Genomic DNA, 26,068 nt, shown 5'->3' with positions numbered 1-26,068 from the left:
AAGATGCACATTACACTAAATTCTAACTTTCTGCCTTGTTCCTTTCTCCCTTAACTACTGCTTAAGTGTCACTGTCATTCAAAAGGACTGCTCTCAGGAGTTTTTGGGAGAATTTTTTGATAGACACTTGTAGGGGAAATTCAAGACTAACTTGATGGCATTCTGAAGTTCAAACTTGACTTTTCTCCTAGCTTTTGAAAGCCCTTTCTTTTTATTATAATTACAGTTGACCACTGAACAACACAGAAGGAGGTGGGTGGCGGTGGGGGATGTAGAAATCTGTATATAACTTTTGATTTCCCAAAATCTTAATAGCCTACTGTTGAGTGGAAGCCTACTGATAACAGTTAACAGCTTTTGTATGTTAATAGGTAGTAAATACTGTATTCTTACAATAAAGTAAGCTAGAAAAGTAAATGCTTTTCCAAACTCTCACAAATATCTAAACATTTTTAAAAAATATTTATTGAAATAAATCCTTAAGTGGTATAAGTTTAAGAAGACCACCATGCAATTCAAATCCACACTGTTCAAGGGCCAGCTGTTTATTTTTATCTGTATACCCATTAGACAAACGTCAGATTCCCGCCACATGAAAATCATAAAAGTACTTAAGGATTACTGTCAAAATTAAAGAGATGTAAAACATACTATGTGATATATAACAGGAGCTAAAGACTGATAGCTATTAAAAATAAAAAAACACTGGGGCTCAGGATTAAAGATGGCATCATGAGAGGTGAGAAAGAGTTCTCCTCCTAAAACTGCATATAATATGAAAATATAATTAATACAACTAATTGTGAAAGAGCAACAGGAAAGAGGTCTGTGCCAGACTGCATACACCTGAAGAAAAGAATAAACCTCACAGATCAGGGCACCAACAGCACTACCCTGAAACCCCCGACATTGCTCCAGAGTCTGGGGAGCTCCAGAGAGTAGAGCTTCTGGGCACTAGAGGACACCACATACAAATATGAAATGTGAAAGGAACCTGATTCAAAGAAAAATTATGAATACATCAGAGAAAGACTCAAATGAAGTCGACCTCATGAAACTTCCTGAAAGAGATTTCAAAATAAAAATCATTAACATGCTCATGGAGGTACAGAAAAATATTCAAGAACTCAGGAATGAATTCCAGTTGGAGATCCAATCATTACAGAACACAGTATCAGAAATGAAACATACAATGGAAGGTTTTAAAAGATTAGAAAAAAAAAAGGCAGATTAGATATGGTGGAGGAGACGATAAAGGGAGAAGAGGAATACAAAGAAGCTGAGGCAAAGAGAGAAAAAAGAATCTCCAAGAATGAAAGAATATTGAGAGAACTGTGTGACCAATCTAAACAGAACAATATTCGTATTATAGGGGTACCAGAAGAAGAAGAAGAGAGAAAAAAGGGATAGAAAGTGTCTTTGAGGAGATAATTGCTGAAAACGTCCCCAATCTGGGGAAGGGGATAGTCTCTCAGGCCATGGAGATGCACAGATCTCCCAACACAAGGGACCCAAGTAGAACAACACCAAGACATACAGTAATTAAAATGGCAAAGATCAAGGATAAGGACAGACTATTAAAAGGAGCCAGAGAGAGAGAGGTAAGATCACATACAAAGGAAAGCCCATCAGGCTAACATCAGACTTCTCAGCAGAAACCTTAACAGGCCAGAAGGGAGTGGCATAATATATTTAATGCAATGAAGCAGAAGGGCCTCCAACCAAGAATACTTGATCCAGCAAGATTATCATTTAAATTTGAAGGAGGGTTTAAACAATTTCCAGATAAGCAAAAGCTGAGATAATTCACCTCCGGCAAACTGTCTCTACAGTGTATTTTGGAGGGAGTGTTATAGATGAAAGTGTTCCTAAGGTTTAATAGCTGTCACCAGAGGTAATAAAACCACAGTAAAGAAAGTAGAACAGTTAATTACTAAGCAAATGCAAAATTTAATCAACTACTCCCTAAGTCAGTCAAGGGATAGAAAAGAGTACAGAATATGATACCTACTAATATATAAAGAATGGAGGAGGAAGAAAAAGCAGGAGAAAAAAAGAACCTTTAGATTGTGTTTGTAATAGCAAACTAAGTGAGTTAAGATAGACTCTTAGACAGTAAGGAAGTAAACCTTGAACCTTTGGTAACCACGAATGTAGTCTGCAATGGCAATAAGTACATACCTATCCATAATCACCTTAAATGTAAATGGTCTGAATGCACCAGTAAAAAGACACAGAGTCACTGAATGGATAAATAAACAAGACTCATCTATATGCAGCATACAAGAGACTCACTTTAATCCCAAAGACATACACAGACTAAAAGTGAAGGGACAGAAAAAGATATTTAATGCAACTAATATGGAGAAAAAAGCAGGAGTTGCAGTATTTGTATTAGAGAAAATAGACTTCAAAACCAAGAAAGTCACAAGAGACAAAGAAGGAATTACATAATGATAAATAGGTGAATCCAACAGGAAGATGTAATTATTATAAATATCTATGCATCCAACACAGGAATACCTACATATTAGAACCAAACACTAACAGAATTAAAAGAGGAAATAGAAGGCAATGTATTCATTCTAGGAGACTTCAACACTTCACTCACACTGAAGGACAGATCAACCAGACATAAAATAAGAAAGGAGACAGAGGCACTGAAAAACACATTAGAACAGATGGACCTAACAGACATCTACAGAACTCTACACCTAAAAGCAGCAAGATACACATTCTTCTCAAGTGCACATGGAACATTTTCCAGAATAGATCACATACCAGGCCACAAAAAGAGCCTTGGTAAAGTTAAAAAGACTGAAATTGTACCAACCAGTTTCTCAGACCACTAAGACATAAAACTAGAAATAAATAACACAAAGAAAGTGAAAAATCCCACAAACACATGGAGGCTTCACAACATGCTCCTAAATAACCAATGGATCAATGACCAAATAAAAACAGACTCCAAGCAATATATGGAGACCAATGACAATAATTTAATGCCGCAAAATCTGTGGGACGCAGCAAAAGCCGTGCTGAGAGGGAAGTATATTGCAATACAGGCATACCTCAGTAAAGAAGAAAAAATTCATATCAACAGTCTAAACTCACAATTAACGAAACTAGAAAAAAGAACAAATGAGGCCCAAAGTCAGTAGGAGGGACATAGTAAAGATTAGAGCAGAAATAAATAAAATTGAGAAGAATAAAACAATAGAAAGAATCAATGAAAGCAAGAGCTGGTTCTTTGAGAAAATAAAATAGATAAACCCCTTGCCAGACTTTTCAAGAAAAAAAGAGTCTACACACACAAACAGAAACAAGAAAGGAAAAATCACTACGGACACCACAGAAACACAAAAAATTATTAGAGAATACTATGACAAATTATATGCCAACAAACTGGATGACCTAGAAGAAATTGACAACTTTCTAGCATCACTCTAATACCCAAACCAGGCAAAGACACCACAAAAAAAGAAAATTACAGACCAATATCCCTGATGAACACAGATGCAAAAAGCCTCAACAAAATATTAGCAAACCAAATTCAAAAATACATCAAAAAGATCATCCATCATGATCAAGTAGAATTTATTCCAGGGATGCAAGGATGGTTCAAGATTTGAAAATCCATCGGCATAATCCACCACATCAACAAAAAGGAACAAAACCACATGGTCATCTCCATAGATGCTGAAAAAGCATCTGACAAAATTCAACATACATTCATGATAAAAACTCTCAACAAAATGGGTAATAGAGGGCATGTACCTCAACATAATAAAGGCCATATATGACAAACCCACAGCCAACATTATACTTAACAGTGGAAGCTGAAAGCTTTTCCTCTGAGATTGGGAACAAGACAAGGATGCCCAGTCTCCCCATTTTTATTCAATATAGTTCTGGAGGTCCCAGCCACAGCAATAAGAGAACACAAAGAAATAAAAGGCATCCAGATTGGCAAGGAAGAGGTTAAACTGCTCCTGTTTGCAGATGACATGATATTGTACATAAAAACCCTAAAGAATCCACTCCAAAACTACAAGATCTAATATCTGAGGTTCAGCAAAGTTGCAGGATACAAAATTAATATACAGAAATCTGTTGCATTCCTATACATTAACGATGAACTAGTAGAAAGAGAAATCAGGAAAAACAATTCCATTCACTATTCCAACAAAAAGAATAAAATACCTAATAAACCTAACCAAGGAAGTGAAATACCTATACTCTGAAAACTACAAGATACTCATGAGAGTAATTAAAGAAGATACCAATAAATGGAAACACAGTGTGCTCATGGATAGGAAGAATTAATATTGTCATCCTGCCTAAAGCAATCTACAGATTCAATGCAATTCATATCAGAATACCAACAGCATTCTTGAAAGAACTAGAGCAAATCATCCTAATATCCATATGGAACCATAACAGACCCTGAATAGCCAAAGCAATCTTGAGAAGGAAGAATAAAACTGGGGGGATTACACTCCCCAACTTAAAGCTCTACTACAAAGTCACAGTCATCAAGGAAATTTGGTATTGCCACAGGAACAGAACCAAACATCAATGGAACAGAGTAGATAGCCCAGATATAAACCCAAACATATGTGGTCAATTAATATACAATAGAGGAGCCATGGATATACAATGGGGAATGACAGCCTGTTCAACAACTGGTATTGGCAAAACTGGACAGCTACATGCAAGAGGATGAAACTGGATTATTGTTTATCCCCATACACAAAAGTAAACCCGAAATGGATCAAAGACCTGAATGTAAGTCATGAAACCATAAAACTCTTAGAAGACAACATAGGCAAAAATCTACTGAATATAAACATGAGCAAATTTTTCCTGAACGCATCTGCTTGAGTAAGGGAAACAAAATAAAAAATGAAACACATGGGACTACATCAAACTAAAAAGCTTCTGTATAGCAAAGGACACCATCAACAGAACAAAAAGGCATCCTACAGTATGGGAGATTATATTTGTAAAAGACATATCCGACAAGGGGTTAACATCCAAAATATATAAAGAACTCACATGCCTCAACACCCAAAAAGCAAATAACCTGATTAAAAAATGGGCAGAGGATATGAACAATTTTCCAAAGAAGAAATTCAGATGGCCAACACATGAAAAGATGTTCCACATCACTAACCATCAGGGAAATGCATATTAAAACCACAATGAGATATCGCCTCACATCAATAAGGATGGCCAACATCGAAAAGACTAAGAACAACAAATGCTGGCCAGGATGCTGAGAAAGGGGAACCCTCCTGCACTGCTGGTGGGAAATGTAAGCTAGTTCAGCCATTGTGGAAAGCAGCATGGAGGGTCCTCAAAAAACTAAAAATAGAAATACCATTAGACCCGGGAATCCGACTGCTTGGAATTTACCCAAAGAACACAAGTTCTCAGATTCAAAAAGACATATGCACCCCCATGTTTATCGCAGCACTGTTTACAGTAGCCAAGAAATGGAAGCACCCTAGGTGTTTATCAGTAGATGAATGGATAAAGAAGATGTGGTACATATACACATTGGAATACTATTCAGCCATAAGAAAGAAACAAATCCTACCATTTGCAACAACACGGATGGAGCTAGAGGGTATTATGCTCAGTGAAATAAGCCAGGCGGAGAAAAACAAGTGCCAATTGATTTCCCTCATTTGTGGAGTATAACAACAAAGCAAAACTGAAGAAACAAAATAGCAGTAGACTCACTGACTCCAAGAAGGGACTAGCAGTTACCAAAGGTGAGGTGTGTTGGAGGGTGGGTTGGGAAGGAAGGAGATGGGGATTGAGCAGTATTATGTTTAGTACACATGGTGTCAGGGGTCACATGGAAGACTGTTTAACACAGAGAAGGGAAATAGTGAATCTGTGGCATCTTACTACAATGATGGACAGTGACTGCAATAGGGTATGTGCAGGGACTTGCTAACATGGGTAAATGTAGTAACCACATTGTTTTTCCATGTGAAACCTTCATAAGAGTATGTATCAATGATAACTTAATAATACAAAAAAAGGAAGACATGGTGATTACTAATGGGTGTTATGTGCCAGACAATGGGCTTTTGTTTGATCCTTTCATTTTTATATAATAATAGGCTCAGAGAATGCTAAGAAAACAAATACCATTACATAGCAAGTGTACAAATGTTAAGTACATGTGCAAAAATTTCAGAAAAATCAAAGCCACTAATTTCTTATGAGTAATTTATTTTAAAATATTCCTTTATGTTTGTGGCATACAACGTTATGCTGTCATCTACTTGCCCACCCCCACTGATTCAGTACCCATTTTTTCTTTGTCCTTTAGTATGATACAAGTGTCCTTCCAGTTTTATCTAAAGATTAGTTCTCAGCATCTCTTTCAGCTAGGTGTGGCCACGTGAACAAATATAGCCAGCCATTGGGTTATGGCTAGAAGTGATGTGGGATTTCTCCATTATACCCTTAAAAATGAAGTGGCTTGACTTAAATCCTCCCCATTCCCATCTTATCTGCAGGCTGAAAAATAGCAATCACTGGAGCAATAGAAACCATGTTAAAAATAGCAAAGCGGGTCCATCCCACTGGCAAGAGTATCTTGATAACCTCAAGGGGTAGAACTCTCTTACCTAAGAGTGAAAAATAAATAATTATATTTGAGCTCCTGTGTGTCAAGGTTTCTAGTATATAAAAGTTAAATGGTTCTTTAACATACCTTTATGCAAAAAACATTTTTGAAAGGACATATATATGTTTTGTACATATATAATTTAAATTCATTTGCTCATCTCTTCAACTTACAAACGTTGAGCAAGAATTTCTAATAGGGACAAAATACCATGGAGAAAACTAAAAACTTATAAGTAGATTCATACATTAATTCCTGATTGAGGTACTAGAGGTGGAAGAAACAGGATCAAGGGCAAGGCTTCTCAGAGGGAATGATTTTAGAACTCAGTATTGGTAGTATTCATCATTTTCTTTTCCCTTTGGAGAATGCTTCTTCTCTGAAGCAACTGATAAAACCTCCCACTCTTTTAGATCACTCAAAATCATCTTAGCCTCTATATAATCTTCAATTTCTCCAGGCATAGGTCATTGTTACAGCCTATGTGTTTACAGTACTTCACTCCTACATTATTCATAATTCCTTCACAATAAACAACTATTTTTATACATATCTCTCTTCTAACTACAGCCTGGAATTCACAAAATTAGGGCCTTTATTTTACTTATTTTTATAGACCATTATCCACTTCAAAAGGACTAGAGAAACAATATAGAAATTAATTTAAGTATTAAGTAAATACTTACAATTAAAAAAATGAATTACTGGCCAAAGGCAATGGCTTTCAAACTTATTGGATGACTTATAAAATACATAAATTTTGTATCATGATGCAGTACACACACACGTGTGTACCTACAGAAGCAGCAAAAGTTTGATGAAACAGTAATCTAAAAAAGGAACACTGTATTTTTTAGTTTACATTACTCTTTCATTTAAAAAAAAGAACTGATCATGACCTTCTAATGTACTGCTATTCAGTATTGAAATAGATATTAGCCTAGAACAAGTCATTTGGAAAATGTGAAGGGTTCAGCTAGATGACTGAGATCAGACATCCTTGAAATCCTTTAAAATTATATTAAAATTTTTTATCTATGTTATCTTCACCACAGGCCATAAATAACTATCAAAGGTTTGAGAAATCCAGAAAGTATCTATCCATCTGTACAGTTCTGCAAACCAGTTAGTGAAATTGTTAGGTACTGAGCAGCAGACACCAAGTTTCTTTTAGCAGTCTAAATTACCATTCCCTGACAAAATTCTATTACAGGCTCTTCTTAAAGTACAGTGATGCTTCTATCACCTTAAAGTCTCTAACTGAATAAATGAAAATAAAACTGCTAGAATAGGTGCTGGGATGGTAACATTTAGCATGAGTAATTTCAAAGGTGATTGTTTAATCATGTTGAATCTGAGGTAAGAACAGTAAATTTGATTCTCTAGTAACCTGATGAGAAATGTGTATATACACTTGAAAGTCACTAAAGAATAGTTTCACAAAACACATATGAACCTTGTTATAATATCAATGACATGACAAACATCTCTAAGTCTATAATTTATAATTATAATCAGTGGGCAAAGCTTAATGACATTTATTTGCCCCCATTAATGTTACCTATCATGCAAAAGTCTAATGTGTAGAAATTACATGATGTTTCAAAATAATCTTCAAAATAATGGGAGTGAAAGGGGAACAGTAAGCAGGATTTAGAGATTAAAGTAGATTGGTCATGAAATAAATTAAGCTGAAGCTAGATGGTGTGTATATGAAGGGTTATTTTTTTACTCTTGTCACTACTTCTGCATACACTTGAAAATATCCACAAATTTTAAGTTACCATAAATAATAAGATTAATGTTTTCATTTAAAACTTCAATTTAAGATATTATCCATTTCACTAATCTGCTTTTTAAAAGATTTTGAAATATTTGTATGTTTTTAAATTAGTTTAATGGACATCATCACAAAAAAACACTACAAAAAAAAGAAAACATGCTGTATTTTCTAACAAAATTATTTATTTGTTGGCATTTCATCACAGTCTGCATATACCCATGATGGTGTGATGCACATAAGAACCTCCATCTATGGTGAGTCATTTAGATAAAGAAAAAAATGAAAGAATCAATGTAATACATAGTATTACTGAGATATAAGCTACTGCACACTAGGTCAATCTTTAGGTATAAATTAATGCTAAAACAAATTAAAAAGATTTTTTACATTTCACATACAGCTAATTGTAATTTTTTCCTTATAAAATTTCCTTTCAGATCAAACTATTTCCTTTTATTAATATAATTCAGGATTTGGTCATTTGGAACTGGGAATATTTAGCAGTTGAATCAAATGGCAATAATCATATAATAATCTATCTCAAGCATAAAACCAATAAACTTCTTTGAGGGAATTTAGACTGTTTACTCTTCAACTCCACTGTAACCCCATTCTTCAGCATAGTATTTACTGCCTTCTAACATCATTTTTTCTGAATATAAAAATTACTCTAACCCTCTCAAAATACCTCACCATTATTAAAGTCACTTACCAGGACATTTAACATACATAAAATTATCAGGGCTTTAAATGATCTCTCAAAAAAAAACTCACAAAAAGTCAAATACTTCATTCTGATATTGGGCTTGATGTAGAAATTAATCATTTGGCTTATGATTAAACTTCTCTCTCTCCTAGTTTGAACTGCTACAGACTATCTCTATTTACCATATCCACCTGATACTACAAATTTTAAGGCTTAGGATTTTTTTTTCTTTTAAGTTTTACAGAAGAATCTCAAATTTAGTATTTTAATATATTTTGTATCTACCACAAAGTAGTTGCTCAACCACCTAAATTAAATAACTATCTGAGAATAGAGAACTGAAAAGAGCAATAGGAGAAATGTGACTACCTAAAGGGAATGGTTTTCTCAGTCATTCATACACCAAGAACTTGATTCTGGTACAACATATTCTTAGCACCTCTCCCTAAAACCAGTCTATTCACATGGGTAATGTACTCCCATGGTTATCTGTCAATACTACTGTTTATTCAGCTATACTTTCTTTTTTTCTCCTTTTTCCACATGGGACTAAATCATACAAAAACTTTTGAGTAGCATCAGATAAACCTCAGGGTAAAGCCCAAGACATTATCTTTATTAGGGAACTTGCAATTCTTTATTGGGAGATTATGTCCTCTGTAAAAGCCTTCCTCTCCATCATGCTTCTAATAAATATATGCTATTTGTTCTTTCTTCCTTTCCAAACTATATCATTTCTTATTAGTAAAATTACAAAAGTTAATAAAGAGCTCCATGAAAACTTCCCATTGGGCCCATTACATAACTCCAGTAATTTGCCCAATTCCATCTTCTTTCACCTCACTGGCATACACATGCGGCCCCAAGAATTTGAGTTTACTCACTTGAGTATGTATTTAAATCTGGCTTTTCCATTATTACCTTTACATCATGATAATCTTTCTTCCAGCTAATTTATACAACATGACAACATACTGAATGACTACAGGTGAACAGCTTCACAAATGTGATATGAATTTAATATGCATACAAATCTCCTGGGAATCTTTTTAAAGGAAAATTCTATTCAGCAGATCTGGGACACAAGGGAAACTTCTAGGGTGAAGGAATCTTCTGTACCGTACTGGGGTGGAGGACAAATGATTCTACAGGTTTGTCAAAATCCATAAAATTGTGTATCAGAGAGTAAGTGTAATACACACAGGTTTTAATAAATCAACCCATATGACTGAGAATCCCAGAATGGAATGTAACTGTGATAAACAAATCTAACTCTACTACAAATTTATGACATAAGTTTGTCTTAAATTAGTGAAGGGGGTAGAGGTTAGGGGCCAACTTGAGTAACTTTAGAGAACAGTGTTTGGACCAAAAACTGTAAAGCTGAATATAATAGGAATTGTACACTATAAACACTGCACTGTAGATGATAAATTTGTTTCTTTTGGGAGTGTGGCCTAAATATTCTGAAACTTCTTGACTTATATTGAGGTTTAAATACATGGATAGGATGGTGGATGGTGGGGCCAGATTTTATTCTATTGGATATGGAAGTTATAAAGAAGCAAGAAAGGAAGGTTATGGTGAAACCTGTAGTACCAGACTAGAGTTGGAATCACCAGCACAAATTCATGCTTAACCCTGATGTGGATACAGATGGACACACACAGAAATTATACGTGTATAGATATACATGGTTTAATATATATACATGTATTACCTAGCTCTGCCTTGTCCACTGAAAGGGCCTAGAAACTGAGACCTGAGTAGCAATGAACCTACCCAGCACCCAAAGCTTTTATTTCTAACATCCTTTTTTCCAATAAAAGGAATCTTTTTTCCAATCTTTCGAAAAATGACTGATTCTAGGGCAAAAGGATGGGATTGTGTAAAATGGACACAGAAGCCAACTTAAAGAGAGCTCACAATGGGAAAGGCCAGAGTAGTCTGAGTAACATAACTTACTGGGTTATAACCTAAAGTATAAAGTATGTATAGAGAGAGGCTGATGTTTATGTAAATGAATGATCGAGTAAATGGGGGACAAATAAGTTCTTACAGAAGAATTTAATACAAGTAGACACTCCCTCCCAACAGGAGATAGAACTTAATTCCTACCTCCTTTCCACCCTCTTTAGAGTGGGCTAGACATTGTGATTTGCTCCAAAGACTACAGTATGAAAAGGGAAAAACTGTAACTTTATAGAAAGAAACAAGGCAAATACTATCTTGGCCAAGCGATGAAGGTCAACATTATCAGCAATGCCACAGGGATATTATGCTCCCTATACAATGGTGGAGGGACGGGACAGGCCTTCTAAAAACTGCTAACCCTAGTTAATCCCCCAAAAAAACATCAGACAAACCCAAACTAGGGGACATTCTACTGGATACATGACCAGTACTTCTCAGGACTGTTAAGGAATCAAAGTAAAGACTTACAAACTCCCACAGACCACAGGACAATGGGAAGAGTTGGCAATTGTATTTTGTTGATTTCTTTTTTTTTTTTTTGGATTAATTAAAAAAAAATTGAAGTATAGTTGATATACAAAGAAAGGACAATTAAATACAAAATGGTACCCAGGATGGAAAATGAGAACAGGAAGAGGGCATTCACTGCAATCTCAGTAAAGTCTGGAATTTAGTTAATAGTTTTTTAAATAGATTTTTTTTAATGGCTATAAATCTGGTTTCCCCTTCTGAAGAGTGGGAATCACAAAACTGCATACATCACAGTTTTGTGAAGATGAACTGTGATAAACTCATGTAATATAACATGCACTATATGCACCCTATCAGGCTCAGAGTTAAGAGTTCAACAATTATAGGTTGCCATTATCATTGTTCCTACAGAAATGAAAGGTACCCAGCCTCTTAATGGCATAGGGTATAACAGTTCTTTGGGCATTCCCAGAAAATAAAAAGCATGCATAATGAAAAAAGTGGCAAGGGGCTGTAAGACTCTAGGCAAAAAGCTTTATATATATGTGTATGAATTTAATATGAATACGAATCATTTGGGAATCTTGTTAAAAGTCAAGATCCTGATTTAGTAGGACTGGGGAGGGGTTCAAAGTTGTATGTTTAGAAAACGCTCCCAAGGATCACAATGGGACTTGCTACTTTTCTAATTCTTTATGTTCTTAAATTTTCTATTAAGAAGCGGAAGAGAAAAGTTCTTTCCATCTATTCTTTATTTCTTCACCACAAAGAAACACTCTTATTTTTGCCAGATGTAACTCACCAGTCACTGAGATCTTAAAGAAGCACCAACAGCTTAAGTGTGTAAATGGGGCAGCTACACATTACTGTTTGCCCCCACACTATCTCATGCTTACACAGGTGAAAGAAATGTCTTTGAAAGACAAGTCATACACAATTTTCTTAACCCTACCAGTTAAAATTAAGTCGAACTACTTTATAGTAATCTAGATTAACCACAATTCTTGGAAATTCTGTGAGCTTTTAATTGGCAAATTGTATTTAAAGATAGAGTAACCAATTACTGATGCTCCTACTTTCATTGAGTTTTCAAAGCCTAAAAAATTACCTTAGATGCAGTAGTATGTGTAGCAATTTGAGGAAAGAAAAAAATAGGAAAAGATGAAGAAAGCACATACTGAACTGAGAAATAAGGATTAATAAAAAATGAGATGTGAAAGTTATACTTTCCTACAATCAATGACATCACAGGAAATGTTAAAAGCCAGTTTCCTTAATGTGATAATTTCCAGCCACTCTAGCTTTGTTTCACATTTTCGTATCTTCTTTAAAATGCTTCTTAGTACAAATTTTTGAAATTTAGGAATTAACAGATTTTTTTGGGAAGACTAACAGCAAAGCTCACCATTTAACTTGTATTGCCTTTAAAAATAGTTCAAATTCATTTACTGAAGGAAGCTAACTAGTTTTGATGGGAAGAAATATTTCTGGTATGTGTATACATAAATGCAATATTTCCAAAAATGGTATACCATAGTAGTATTCAACAGGACACTTTACAGATGTTTGGTGGAAAATATGGCCTGTGTTCAAATTAACTTTGACTTAGTGTTCCTTAAATTTTACAGGTTATTTAGTCTATGTGGCTTCTTAAAGCATTTACAAAGCCTTTTTTTAAAGACTCTGAATTTCTAAAAAAGAGAGTCTTATTTTTTTGTTGTTGATTGCATTTCCTATTCACCACCTACCCAAAACACTTTAAAAGTTGAGATCTAAATATTCTTGAAGCATAAAACGATAATTAAAATATTTTCTATAACCAAGGACATTTAAGTGCAACATAGAGTTCCTCTAAGTATAAAATATACACACACATATATTTAAAATATATAAATATATTAAATCAAGCATCATTAATGCTATAAAAGCTATAATGAAAATAATTCTAAGAATCAGGTCAACAAAGCTCTTGTCAGCGACAGATTTTAATTCTAAATGGTTAAGACCATTACAGCACATCATGAACTATTTCCCTCACTCTGTAAGATTTTTTCAAGAGCTTAATAATTCAAGGATTCAAATAAATTCTCAGATTTATACAAACTCACATCATTGAAAAAACCTACAGGCAAGCAGAGAAATTCTTCTGAGTATTAAAGCATGCATCAGTCATCCCCAAATTAGCAAAATGTGACCATATATTTCTGATTTTTACCCATTAATCTATTCTTAGAGTAAATAATCATTCAAGACAACTTTAAAATAAAACATGTCTTAACCAGAATTTGAAAAAGCAATCGCAAATTAACAACAAATCCACACAGCTGGAAATTGATGCTTTGAATTTTTTTAATAGTATCTTTAGAAAGTGTAACTTTAACTAAATAAAAAACTTTGTGCTCAGTTGAAATTTATGTACAGGTGCATCCTGACCCACATTTCTTAGTAAATAAGTTTCAAAACTGTCAGTTACAGCACAGCCAAAGACACACTTTCCTCTGTATTCTTCTTAATTTCAGTTAATGGTTATAGAGAGCTTTCCACAAGGAAAGAACTAAAAAACATTTTTCACTACAAAGCTAATTATACCAACCAAAAATGTCAATGACTTTTTGCTTAATTCTACTTCATTTTGTAAACTTGCACAAAGAAAAATCAGAAGCAAAAACACATTTAAAAATTCTAGCCAATAAAAGTCAAGTTTTACTTAACTATGATGTGTATCAGTTTTAAAAGCAGATCATATTTCTCTTCTCATCACTTATATTGATATTCATAGTTATGGTAACCTTTGTGAGAAAATCCCGGTATCTATAAAATTCACCTCCTCACCCTTTTGTACCCAATCTCTCTTCTTCATACTGCCTTGTTATGAAAGAAAGCTTGAGGTTGGGGGTTAGGTGGAACGTTTTAGAGTTATTAACAATGACAGCAGAGCAAAGGGAAAGGACAGCAAAACAGCAGTAAAGAAGAAAATGAAAGCAAAATAGAAGCAGGTCTCCCTTCTGATAAATACCAAGGCAGTTGCAAGAACTAGATAACAACCACACTTCTCAGAAACACATAAAACCTGTATGGTAGAAATCATGACTCAGAATTATTAGAAAATGTGCTTTGCAAATATTTAAAATGAGTGTGCATTGTAAAAGATTCCTTTAAGTCAATTTAATTTCATAAGGTTTAATTTTTTTCACCTACACTATCAAATTTGACATACTAATCCCCTTTGTTTTTAGATATGGCAGCCAAATACATGAAAGATTATTGGAACAGGTAAGGGGTCAGAATATAACAGCACCTGACCTCTGTATATTCCAATAGATGATTTAGTCCCTAGAGTCTTATTTTGTGGGTAGTTTAGTTCCAGTGTTTCCCCTAGACATTTCACCTATTATCCATTTCATTGCTAATGAATAAGAGAATGTGGCAAATGTGACTCTCCTATTCACTTACTACAGTCAGTATACCTGTAAAGATTTGAATCAAAGCTGAATTCAAAATTCTTCTAATTTACCCTCTCAATTGTGGTGACGCTAGTCCAACTTTGCTGTCCAAAACCTTACTACACTTTGTAAATTAAGTGATAGGATGAAATTTTGTTCAATTCTTATTTTACAGTTGAGAAATCATTCAGAAAACTAGTTAGTACAGAAATGTGTCAACTTAGGTTTGTAATTCTTATACTTGCCCACCTAATCAGGCTGTTTTCCTTTAACTGCTCCTTTTTCTGTGATGTTCTTGTTATGCACATGGTCTGCCTATGAAAGCTGATAAAATGTACCTACCATGATTAGAACATCCCAAGTCTCAAGTTAAGTACATATACTACTGCTTCATTTTCTATCCAACATTTTTCTCTGAAATCCTATCAAAAATTTCTTCTTTCTTGTCTTTCAAATCTCTGTATCACTGTAATTAATGTTTCAGTTATGTACTGCCCTGTGTTACATAAAACATTATGCTAATTATAAGCAAATACTGTTCATTATATTAGAAACTATTTCAAACTCTTTACAGTAGCATTTCACTTCAGCCTCAGCTTTAAATAATACAGTAATCCCCACTTGAAGTACAAAAATCAAAGTCTCAAAGGTTAAACACTTTGCCCTAATTCACATATCTAATAAGGAGAACTAGGATGAGTTATCAGGCAGTATGACAATCTTGATACTCTTGATCTCTACAAATGATAAGTGTACATAACTACATGAATTGTATTGTTAATGTGCAGATAACTCAAGATTTGGGGTCTACATAAGAATCTAAAGTCTTTGTATTCAAAGAGGTTTCTTATATATTAAAATAGCTTAATATGGCTTAAAACTATATTATACCTTTTTTGCAAAGACATAGTGCAAGTAAGAACTCTTAACTCATTCATATATAATTAAAACTCAAAGTTGAAAAGAAAATGGAGGGCGGGGTAGGAAGGGTTACAGCAATACTTTAACACATGTCCAGATCAGCATTGTCAGAAAGAACTTTTGTAGTGATACAAATGTTTTCTATCCATACTGTTCATTCTGGTAGCCAGGAGCCACATGTAGCTATTCAGGACTTGAAATGTATCTAGTGTGAATGAGTTTTCAATACTTTGTAACTTTACTTAATTGAAACTTAAATAGCCACCTGTAATTGGTGGCTACTATATTATACCAGATATAGAAGACAAAATTCCAGAAAATGAAGAACAAAGAAACTGCTTTTATTTCGAGAATGAACTAGTAAGACTCAAATCAATTTAAAAGTGTCTTTTCACTTGGTCTAGCTTCAACATTAACTCAAACAATATAAACCCTCAAACAGATTTAAGTAACCCAAACTTTCTACATTTATTCTTTATGTATCTCCATGGAAAAAAAATAATAAAATCTGTACTATCAATAAAGTTTCATGTATGAGAAACTTTTTAATACTTGGATAGCTATGAGGAATAATCTGAATCTGAAAACTCTTGTCTCCTATTAGGTAAACTAAAGTCACACAAGTCTTCCAATTCTCTTAGTAATAAATGCTTGATAATAAAGTGCTTACCTTGATTCTCCACTACTGTTTCTAACACTTTCTTCATCACTGTGTCCATTCATTGTAAATATCAATAAGTTTTAAAATAAAATATAAATCTTCCCAGCTTAAAAGATGAATATAAATACTGACTCCTTGAATATCAAAAATTCACAGATGAATTTTCTACAACATTCACAGGACTCCTGGGATCCTTTTTGATTCACCTAAAGGAAATACATTAAGAAAGTAAGAAAATTTCCTGTAGAGAAAAAATAAATAAGTCTACATAGAACTTACACAAGTCTACCTAGGCCAATCAGATTAGAGGTGGTAAGGAAGGGGTAAGGGTCTTTGTCTCAAAATACTTAGGCTTCTGTTAATTACAGTCCTGACTACTTATTAGAATTTAGCATACCACTGCTTATTTTTGATAGAAGTATTTGTGCAGTGATAAAACTTTCAGACTAACTGCACCTGTACACACACACACACACACACACACACACACACACACGCTGAATAACTAAATCATAGTTGTAGCATATAGCACACATATATATATATACCCGAAGAATAGAACAGATGAGTCTGAGTAGATGCTTGGTCAAACAAATGAAGTAATGGGGGAAAAGGTTACCTTTAATCAAGCACTAATTCCTACCACCAGTTACTTCATATATTTGAGAGAAGGAAAGTTTTCAAAATGCTCACATGAGGAGAGTAAAAGGGCTTCATATAAATTTCAGCCAAAAATGTATAGGTCAAAATAAATGTGTCCTTTCAGAGGTAAATTGAGAATGCAGTGATAAAATGTAAATCATATTTATCCAGACTGGACTAGCAGAGGTTCCACTAAAAAAAAACCAAAAACCTAATAGTATATATACTCTGATTTTTTAAGAGGTTCGGGACATTAATCATGGACCAAGATACAGCATTTCCACCTTCAAGATTTTAGCACATTACAGTCACCTACAAGCCATCCACGAATAAACAAAGGAGATCTCTGGCAGGGGAGGGAGAGGAAGAAGCGGGGGAAGGAGACGTCAGATCCTTCCCCAGCGAGAAAGTACCCAACAGCCGACTGATAGCAGAGCTGTCCTCCGACCCCAGCAAAGAGAATTCACTCCTACGATTATTTCCATTACACAAAAAAGAGGGGGAAAATAGGCTACTAGCAACTCAATTACAGCAAACTCTGCATCTAGACAAGGATTTTTAATTCTCCAGAGACTACAGTCCAGTGGACTCTATGCAAGAACTGCTTATCCAAACAGTAAACTGTTACACGCAACATTTATTCCTAACGTTAATATTAATTCCAACTAGTCCAAGAGCTTTACTATTAAACAATTAGGTCTTAAAAATCTAGGCACTCTTAACAAACTGCCTCCCTGTTACAGTAAGTCTCTCTTCCTTGAGAAAGTTCACTCCTCTTTTCGTTTTCCTTTTCACCTTCCTTTCGTCCCTCAAAATGGCTTTCTCTGAACATTGTAACTTCCTTTTCCTCTTCATCTTCCTTCTCTGAGTTAAGTCCTCTTTCTGAGACCCTTCTCACAACCGTTAAGTTCTGAAGCTCCAAGCACAAGCAGCTCTCCCCTGCTTTCACACCTCTTAACAATGACCCTCCCCTAAGTCTTTAAACCTCTTCCATGCTCCGTCTTTTTAACAGTAGGTTCTCTCCTAAGTTTTCGAAACGGCACTCCAAGGAGGTAGGAAACCTTCCTAGTTCCTCAGCCGTCCACGGCAGCTTCGCTCCAATCAGACTCCCACCGGGACGCGCACACCGCCAAACCCCATCTCCCCAGGGCCTCCATCCCGGTCCCGGAGTGTCCCTTCCCGCCTCAAACTTCCCGCAGACCTGCCCCACGCCCTCCCGGGCTGGCCCGGGCCGCCGCCGCCGCCCCCTCCCCCTCCGCCTCCTCGCCGCTCCCCACGTGTAGGGAGCCCGGGTCGCGGCGGGACCCACGCACCGCCAAGTGCTCGCCGCTCGCAGTTCTCCACTAGCGGCCCGGCCAGTCCCACGCCACGGAGGCCCGGGATCGGCCATCAGCTGCCCGCCGGTCCGGAGGATGCGCTCTGCGGCGCTGGCCTGCGCTCGCCACTCACACGCCCCCTGCGCGCAGAGCTCGTCCGCAACCGCCGGCCCTCGCGAGCCGGGCCCGGCCTTCGTCCGGCGCCCGACCGCTCGGCCACCGCCCGGGCACCGCGCCGCCGCCGCCGCCCTCCGTCTGGCCGGCTCCCGTCCTCCCCGCCACATCCTGACCCGCCCGCCGCCCCCTTTCTTACCGGCGTGCAGGCTTCGCGGGGCTGAGGGAGCTGACTCGGATCGGCGGCCTGCCCCGCGCCCGGGCCCGCGGTCTCCGTCGCCGAGTGTGTCCTCGGGCTCCGGGCGTCTCGGGGTAAGCAGGAGTCCGTGAGGAGGGGGAAAGGGGAAGGGGAAGGACGCGGAGGGGAAGGGGAAGCCCCGGCCCGCGGCACCAACGCGCGATCCCTTGCGGAGCGGATCCAACAATCAATTCATTATTGAAGCTCCAACGGCGAGAGCAGCTCGAGCGAGAAGTAACGAACTGTCGTCGTCTCCGCGGCCACGCGCGCGCTCCCGCTCCCGCCGCTTATCGGCTCCGGGCAGCCGCCATGACGCCAAGAAAGCGAACACAACCGTAGCCGCCGCAGCCGCCGCCGCCACCGAGGTCGCCGTCGCCTCCGCCTCCTGCTCGACGTAAGCTCCTCTACTCACTCCCCTTCCCCACTGAGCGCGGGGCGGGAGAGAGGGCGCGCGGACGGTGGGCGGGACTACATTGTGGACTCGTGGGGTGTAAGAAGAAAGCGATTGGTGCCGAGGCGGGGCGGAGAGCGAGTGCGCGCGCACTTATGGGAGCGCGCACGCAGGCCGTGCGGAGGCCGCCGGCCTCTGGCCACAGCTGTGGGCTGCTGAATCCTTGCTCCTGCGCCCTCCCTTAGAGGCTGGGAGTTGAATTCCGGGAAGTGGGAGCTGCAGGCTCGCTCCGTACGGGTATGGACGCTACTGTCACTGAACCGTTGCGCAAGGACGTCGCTGCGGAGAGGCTGAGAAGGAACGGAGAAAGCGAGGGCTGGAGACAGTCTGAAGCCTATATGATGGGCTCGGGATGCTGCGGCAGGGCTACACTGGATAAACCGAGAGAGCCGGGTCGTGCGTGGGGTCCGGTCACGCAGGCTTGCGCCCGCATCTCCCTCGGGCCTCTGGCCTCGTCTGATCCAGAGGGCCGGTGAAGGGGCTGCTGCGTCACACCAGGCAGCCTTGGAACCCAATTGTTGGGCAACTGTGGTCACTTCCCGCCGCCTCCTACGCCTAGGAGACCTGTGGTAGAGGCTCCCTCGGTGGGGGCGGGGCATCTGAGGAGACAGAAACATAGAGACCGGGTTGTTGACATCCTGTGACGTTTCTTCATTTGTGGGTAACCCCTGGCTGGTTAAGAAAAAAAAAAAAAAAACTTTCTAGGTCCTTCCCTGAAGGGCGGGGTGGAGGGTGCGGTGCCGAATCGCAACAACAAAAAAAGCAAGTCGACGGACGTTAGTAACTGTTTCAGTTTAGCGTACCGCAATTCAGTTGACTTTTTTTTATAACTGTAACTACGGGCCTCAGTTACAACCTTTCTGTGCGTTAAGGAAACACTATTTTCAAGCATGCTGGTGACACGCTGCGCTCATTATGAAAGCATTTTTTTAATCAAAATTCTTTAACACTTCATTATCTTTCTGGGCCACAGATTAGTCTTGAATCACTCGAGGTTAATGTTAATAGTCATTTTTTTAAATTTTCTACTCCCATTCTTGAGTTATTTGGTGTAAAGGCCCACTTTCCAGGTCAAGTTAGTCGGGGTAGCTGCATCCCCAAAATAATTATTTTCGCATGGGGGAGATATTAAGGGCTTAGTTTAGGAACTGTTGAAACAGTTTGGTTCAAAGCCTTTAAGATCTCAAAACATAACGTCAAATATGTGTTTGTTATGTGGTAAGATGTATGTCCCCTTGAATAGAGGAAAGCAAACAGATACACGTGGTCCACTTAAAAAAATAGTGGGATCTGTGAATAGTGAAACAAAATGGAACACTACCATAGTTTGCAAAGTGATCTGTGCTTAGCCTCTTTTTTTTTCTTTCCTTTTTCTGTTGTTAATCATTAGCTATAAGGCTGGGTTGTGAGGAATAACAAGATCATACAAATCTCCATTTCGGAAGACCCTCTAAAAGTAGGTGTGCTAAGTGCTAACTTTTAATACTAGGCTTTAAAAATATACTAAAGGTGCCTTAATGATCGGAACTTTCTGCACTTCCAGTTAATTTCTTTCTTGGATTATTGGAGTAGTAAGTAAAAAATAAAAACCCCAGAAAAACAGTAACCACGGTAGAGAGAGTTTTGTAGTCCATAGTATGATTCAGATAGTAAAGTCTTCAAATGTAACTATATTATATTTTATCATTATCTTACAAAAAAAGATTTACTATATGGACTTAATCCATTTTATATGTTTTCTGAAAGCACATGTCAGACTTTTTTAAACTACTAATTTGCCATTTGGATGTGATGTGTTGAATATAAATGCTGTACTTTTTTTTTTAATTTTTAATATTGAACCTTGGATATTTATATTTCTGGTAAAGTCATAAAATCACAGAATTTTATAATGACTGGAGAATGTGATGAAATACAAGGTAAGTAGAAAATTGAAACAATCTTGCTGGTTGAGTTTTTAAAAAGTTACTGGATAAATGAAGTAAAAGTAAAAACCATTTGTTATCTGCACAGTTAAATTTTCAGTTTGACCTTGTTTAAATAAACTTTCTACTTATTGATATTAAAAACAATAGCTGATAATCTCAACACATGACTAGCAAAAATCCCTGAAAATTAGTATCAACCAGAAAGTCTTTACTACAGTCTAATTTCCCACTTGGGGCATTTCATAGTCTTTGTAAAGAATATTACTTTTACCAAATCTAGGACAACACTTTGTGGATACTTAATTCTGATAGGCTCTACTAGGGCTTGTTACATATTGGTATTTTTCAATAGGGATAGATGGAGAACCACTTACCCAGAATTGTGAGATGTGTAACATAAAGACAGTAACTCTTGCTCTGTTCCTATTTGAATTCTAAGAAAGGATTCTAATTCCATAATGATCTTTATTGACTAGAGGATTTGTATGCTAGAACTGCTAAAACAGGACAGTATTAAAATATCCTAGAATCTCAACCTATGACATCATCCCCCAGGTCCTTGCCAAACAGAGGAAGAGCTTTCTAAATATGATCCTTAAGTTTACAAAGTCCTCTATAAATAGAAACCATGAACTCATAAGTTACCTTACAGTGAACATTTACTTCACATTTTTTGGTTTTCTGAATAAAAAATTAGAGGAGCTGTGGTTTGGCAGGAGACAGTCTCCTAGAAAATTTTTCCTTAATTACGTATGTCTGACACTTCCATTCCTCCCCTCCTGATAGGCAGAATTTCTAGGTTCAAGGTAGTGTTTGGAGAAAATTCCTAGATTGTTCCGATACCACCAACAGCTCATCCACCTTGTTAATGGCCACTGTGGGGATTTTTACTGATAAATTCATTTACATTAAGTTAAATTTCAAATGGAAAGTTCTTAGAAATGATACTAAGGCAACTGTATAAAATCTAATAGAAATTGAAGTAGATACAAAGATTCTGCTTCGTCTACTGACATTATTAGGTGTGTACACAGAATAAGAAAAGGTTTGTAGGTATCCTCAAAATACCAAATTGGTACATTGATGCTATATCATTCCTCTTTCCCAAATCCTTTATTTACTTGTCCATTTTAGCTCAAAATGTTGTCTTAACCCTTTCTTCTTAATCCCTACTACTTTCATTATTTAGCCCCTATGTTCTGTACATCTTTTCCTCCAGCTTACCCTTCAGACTTGAAATCTAATGAAATCACTTCCCTGCTTTAAAATACATCTATTTACATATATATATTTGCAAATGTAGTATTTTGATTAGTCTTTCCACAGTCTGACCTCAGCATGGCCTTCCATAATTCTAGCAGACACTTGGCACTCTAGCCGCACATTTCTTCAGGTCACTGGAAAGGTATCTCATTGTAAATGAATATAGTCCATCTATCTTATGAATCAGTCTCTTGTAGGTTTAAGTAAATTTTCAAGAACTCTTGAGTGCCCTGACAAAATAGTACTTATACACTGAGACCTGTCACGCAGCTCTCTCACCTCCCTTTAAGGACATCAAATCATGTATTCTGTATGTGCAGCATATCACTGTATTGTGATAAAGCATTTGTTTCCATACTACATTGTAAGCCCTGGAGTGTAGACTCTTTGTGTCCCCAGTGCAGTATGTTGATATTCACGCAATATATTGCATTCCAGACATTATGTTGGGCCAGGGGGAGAGGGATTATAATAGAGCAAAAACAGACACTTTCAAGAGTTAAAGTCCAGTACAGGAAACAATGATATTGCAAAACCATAGCAGAAAAATGCTATTAAAGAGCATAAAGTGCTATGAAAACTCAATGGAGAACCCTAGTTAGAAAAGTCTCTCCAAGGGAAGTGACACGATCTGAGAACTGAAAAGTTAGTATGAATTAGATAAGTAACTGAAGAGCTGCTTTTCCAGACAAAATAATATGGGCAGAAAATCTGGGGCCAGGGAGATACGTCATTTAACATCTCAGCCAGGGATAAGCTTTCTTTTTTTACTTTGAGAAATATCCCAGTTTGGATGAAATATTACATTGTCATTCTATAAGCAACAACTTGAAGCGCAGTACTGCTAGAGCAGACGAAACTGAGGGAGATGAAGCTGCAGTGGGGCCAGGCCATTCAGGGCTCACAGGCCAATAAAAAAGTAGGTTTTTATCTTTAGAGTAAAAGAAAACCTTTGAAAGATTTAAAATTGGGTAGTACCCATGGGATTTGCAAATTGAAACATTTACCCTAGCTGTAAATTCAAAAAAAGTGTTAAAGACAGATCAAAGTAGACACATATTCTTAAACTAATTAGGAGGTTAAGAGATTAGAAATAATTTGATGGGCCCAGAATAGTTTTATGGAAGTGGAGAGAGTAGATTTGGAAGGAAATGGCCATAGAATTTGTTAATGCAATTGGATTCAGAGTTAGGAGGTGTAGGGAAGGTGTATATACTATAGAATGAAGTGAAACTAAATGGTGATGACATCCACTTGAATGGTGGTAATATGTTTGGAGATGTGAAGGTAGAGAGATCATAAATTTGGGACTTACTGAGTTTCTATTGCCTTTGAATCATCTAAGAGGCTTTTGGATAGCCGTCTGGAGCTAAGAAGGGAGATCTAGATGGAAAATAAAAACTGTTAAGTGTGTAGAGAGAAATTAAAGTCCTGAATATACACGAAATAGATTTCGAAGATAGCCTAGGAGTGTGCAATAAAGAACTTCAATGTTTGGCTCGGTAGAGGAAGATGAGCCAGATAAGGAGTTGCAGGTATCAGAGAGTGTTGTGCAATGCAGGATAAAGGCGTTAAGTGCTTCAAGGAATGAATGGTGAAGAGTGGACCGTGCTGTTGAGATGCCATATGAAATAGGACCAGAATCATATCTACTAGATTTAGTAACATGATGGTCATGTGTTACTGTAGCAGAAACTATTTTGTTAGAATAACAGAGCCAGAATCCAAATTGTGGTGGAATATGATAAATGAAGAAATGGAGTTAATAAGTCTAAATATCTCTCAGGTTTGATTTTGACTTGGGAGGTAATATGAATTGTTTTGTGGTGGGAGTTGTGGATTTTTATTTGTTAGGTGAAAGACTTAAAGTGTTTAAAAGATGATGGAACATGTCCTTTTGGGAGAAAAGTTGAATGTATTAGAGAAGAGTTAGCTACATGAATTATCTGGAAGGATTAATACTTATGCAGAAAAGGAAATAAATGAATATTTTAAAAGTCTGATTTGGGAAAATAAATTTTTTAAAATCAGGAACTGATTATTAGATACCAATGTTTATAATTATGGTTATAGGTGGTCACTTAATTAATGTGATTTGAGAGTTTCTCTGAGCCTTCTACTCCCCAAATATATGCCCCATGCTCTACTAATGTTTGAGAAATTTTTGGTAAGTATTTATTTTAAGCAAATATTCCTGAGAAGGGTTATATGTTAGAAAGGTAATTTTCTGCTGTGTCAAAATTTTAAATTGCCTTACAAGCTTTGCAGTAAAAATAATCAAGCTGTACCTCAGAGATTCCATTCCATTATTATGAGGTGGGGCCTTGATATAAACATTGTTCAAAAAAATGGTCCCCTTTCCAAAAGATTACTCTAATGTGCTGTTGGTATTGAAAAATTATGGATATTGTGTTAATGCTGCATTGAATCATAACAGATGAAGTGTGGAAAGGCCAGGACACTTATTTTGAAAATAGTGGTTATTAATGGTGTGGGTGGGAGATTTTGTCCTGCAAGGGACATTTGGCAAAACCTGGAAACATTTTTGGTTGTCACAATGGATGGTGTTGGTGGGAGCTGGTGCTGCTGACATCTAGTGGGTAGAGGCCATGGATACAGCTCAAGGTCCTACAGGGCACTGGACAGGCCTCCAGAACAAAGAACCGTCTGGCCCCAAATGGTGATAATGTCATTTGCTGAGAAATCCTACTGTAAAGAATGGGAAGCTAAGTAGTAGGCTTTTTTTGTTTGTTTAAAACTGTATTTATTTATTGTGAAAATAACACACAGAAAGGGGCATAAAGCACAGAGATACAGATTAATACATTTTTTAAAGCAAATGTATTCATGACAACAGCCTAAATCAAGAAACAGATCCTAAACACTCCCTCCTCACTCTCCACCAACAAAGCCTGGCACATTCCCTTTCCAATCAAAACCCCAGAAAGCTAACTACTATCTTGACTTTTATGACTTTTTAATTTCTTACATGTCTTTATAGTTACACTACCCAAATATGCATGACTAAATAATATAATTTTATTGGTTTTGAACTTTATGTAAATGGATACTAAAATACATATTCTTTTGTGTCAGGCTTCTTTCATCCAATATATTTATCTATTTGTTATTGAAAGTTTTGGGGGTTATTTCCAGTTTTGAACTAATGTGAATAATGCTGCTGCCAAACATTCTTGAATTTGTACTTTATTTATATATGCATATAGGCATTTCTGTAGGGAATCTACCAAGGAATAGAACTCATGGGTATAATAAGTTTGCTAGCATTTGAGAACCAACACCTAAGCACTTAGTTTAGTTAGAAAACATGATGGAGTTATGTTTTCTATCATATCTTGTCTATCTTATCTTGTCAAATCTTGTCAAAGACCTAATAGGGCTAAGTTGTATTTTTAAGTGCGATCTTAACAGGTTAAAGTTGGTGTTCTGGTAAAGGTGCTAATAAATGAGGGTCTACTCTACCTAACAAGTTAGCCTAAACTCACTC

At 37.0% G+C, this 26,068-nt stretch overlaps 1 protein-coding gene across 5 annotated transcripts in view; it reads right to left on the bottom strand.

Annotated features, from left to right (window-relative positions):
- The window catches only part of CHD1 (chromodomain helicase DNA binding protein 1), a 74,262-nt gene extending 55,228 nt beyond the window's left edge, over positions 1 to 19,034 (bottom strand). For all 5 annotated transcript variants that reach the window (XM_037011922.2, XM_037011923.2, XM_017665517.3 and 2 more), the window contains exons 1-2: positions 18,880 to 19,034; positions 16,618 to 16,814 (exon numbers count right to left, since the gene is read on the bottom strand). In XM_037011922.2, coding sequence (XP_036867817.2) covers positions 16,618 to 16,670 — 53 coding nt within the window. In that variant the 5' untranslated portion in view covers positions 16,671 to 16,814; positions 18,880 to 19,034. The remainder of the gene's footprint in view (positions 1 to 16,617; positions 16,815 to 18,879) is intronic.
- Positions 19,035 to 26,068: the final 7,034 nt, after the last annotated feature.

The sequence above is a fragment of the Manis javanica genome, chromosome 1 (assembly GCF_040802235.1).
Source record: "Manis javanica isolate MJ-LG chromosome 1, MJ_LKY, whole genome shotgun sequence".
In the NCBI taxonomy this organism is placed as follows: domain Eukaryota; kingdom Metazoa; phylum Chordata; class Mammalia; order Pholidota; family Manidae; genus Manis; species Manis javanica.
This window is presented reverse-complemented; position numbering and strand designations above follow the sequence as displayed.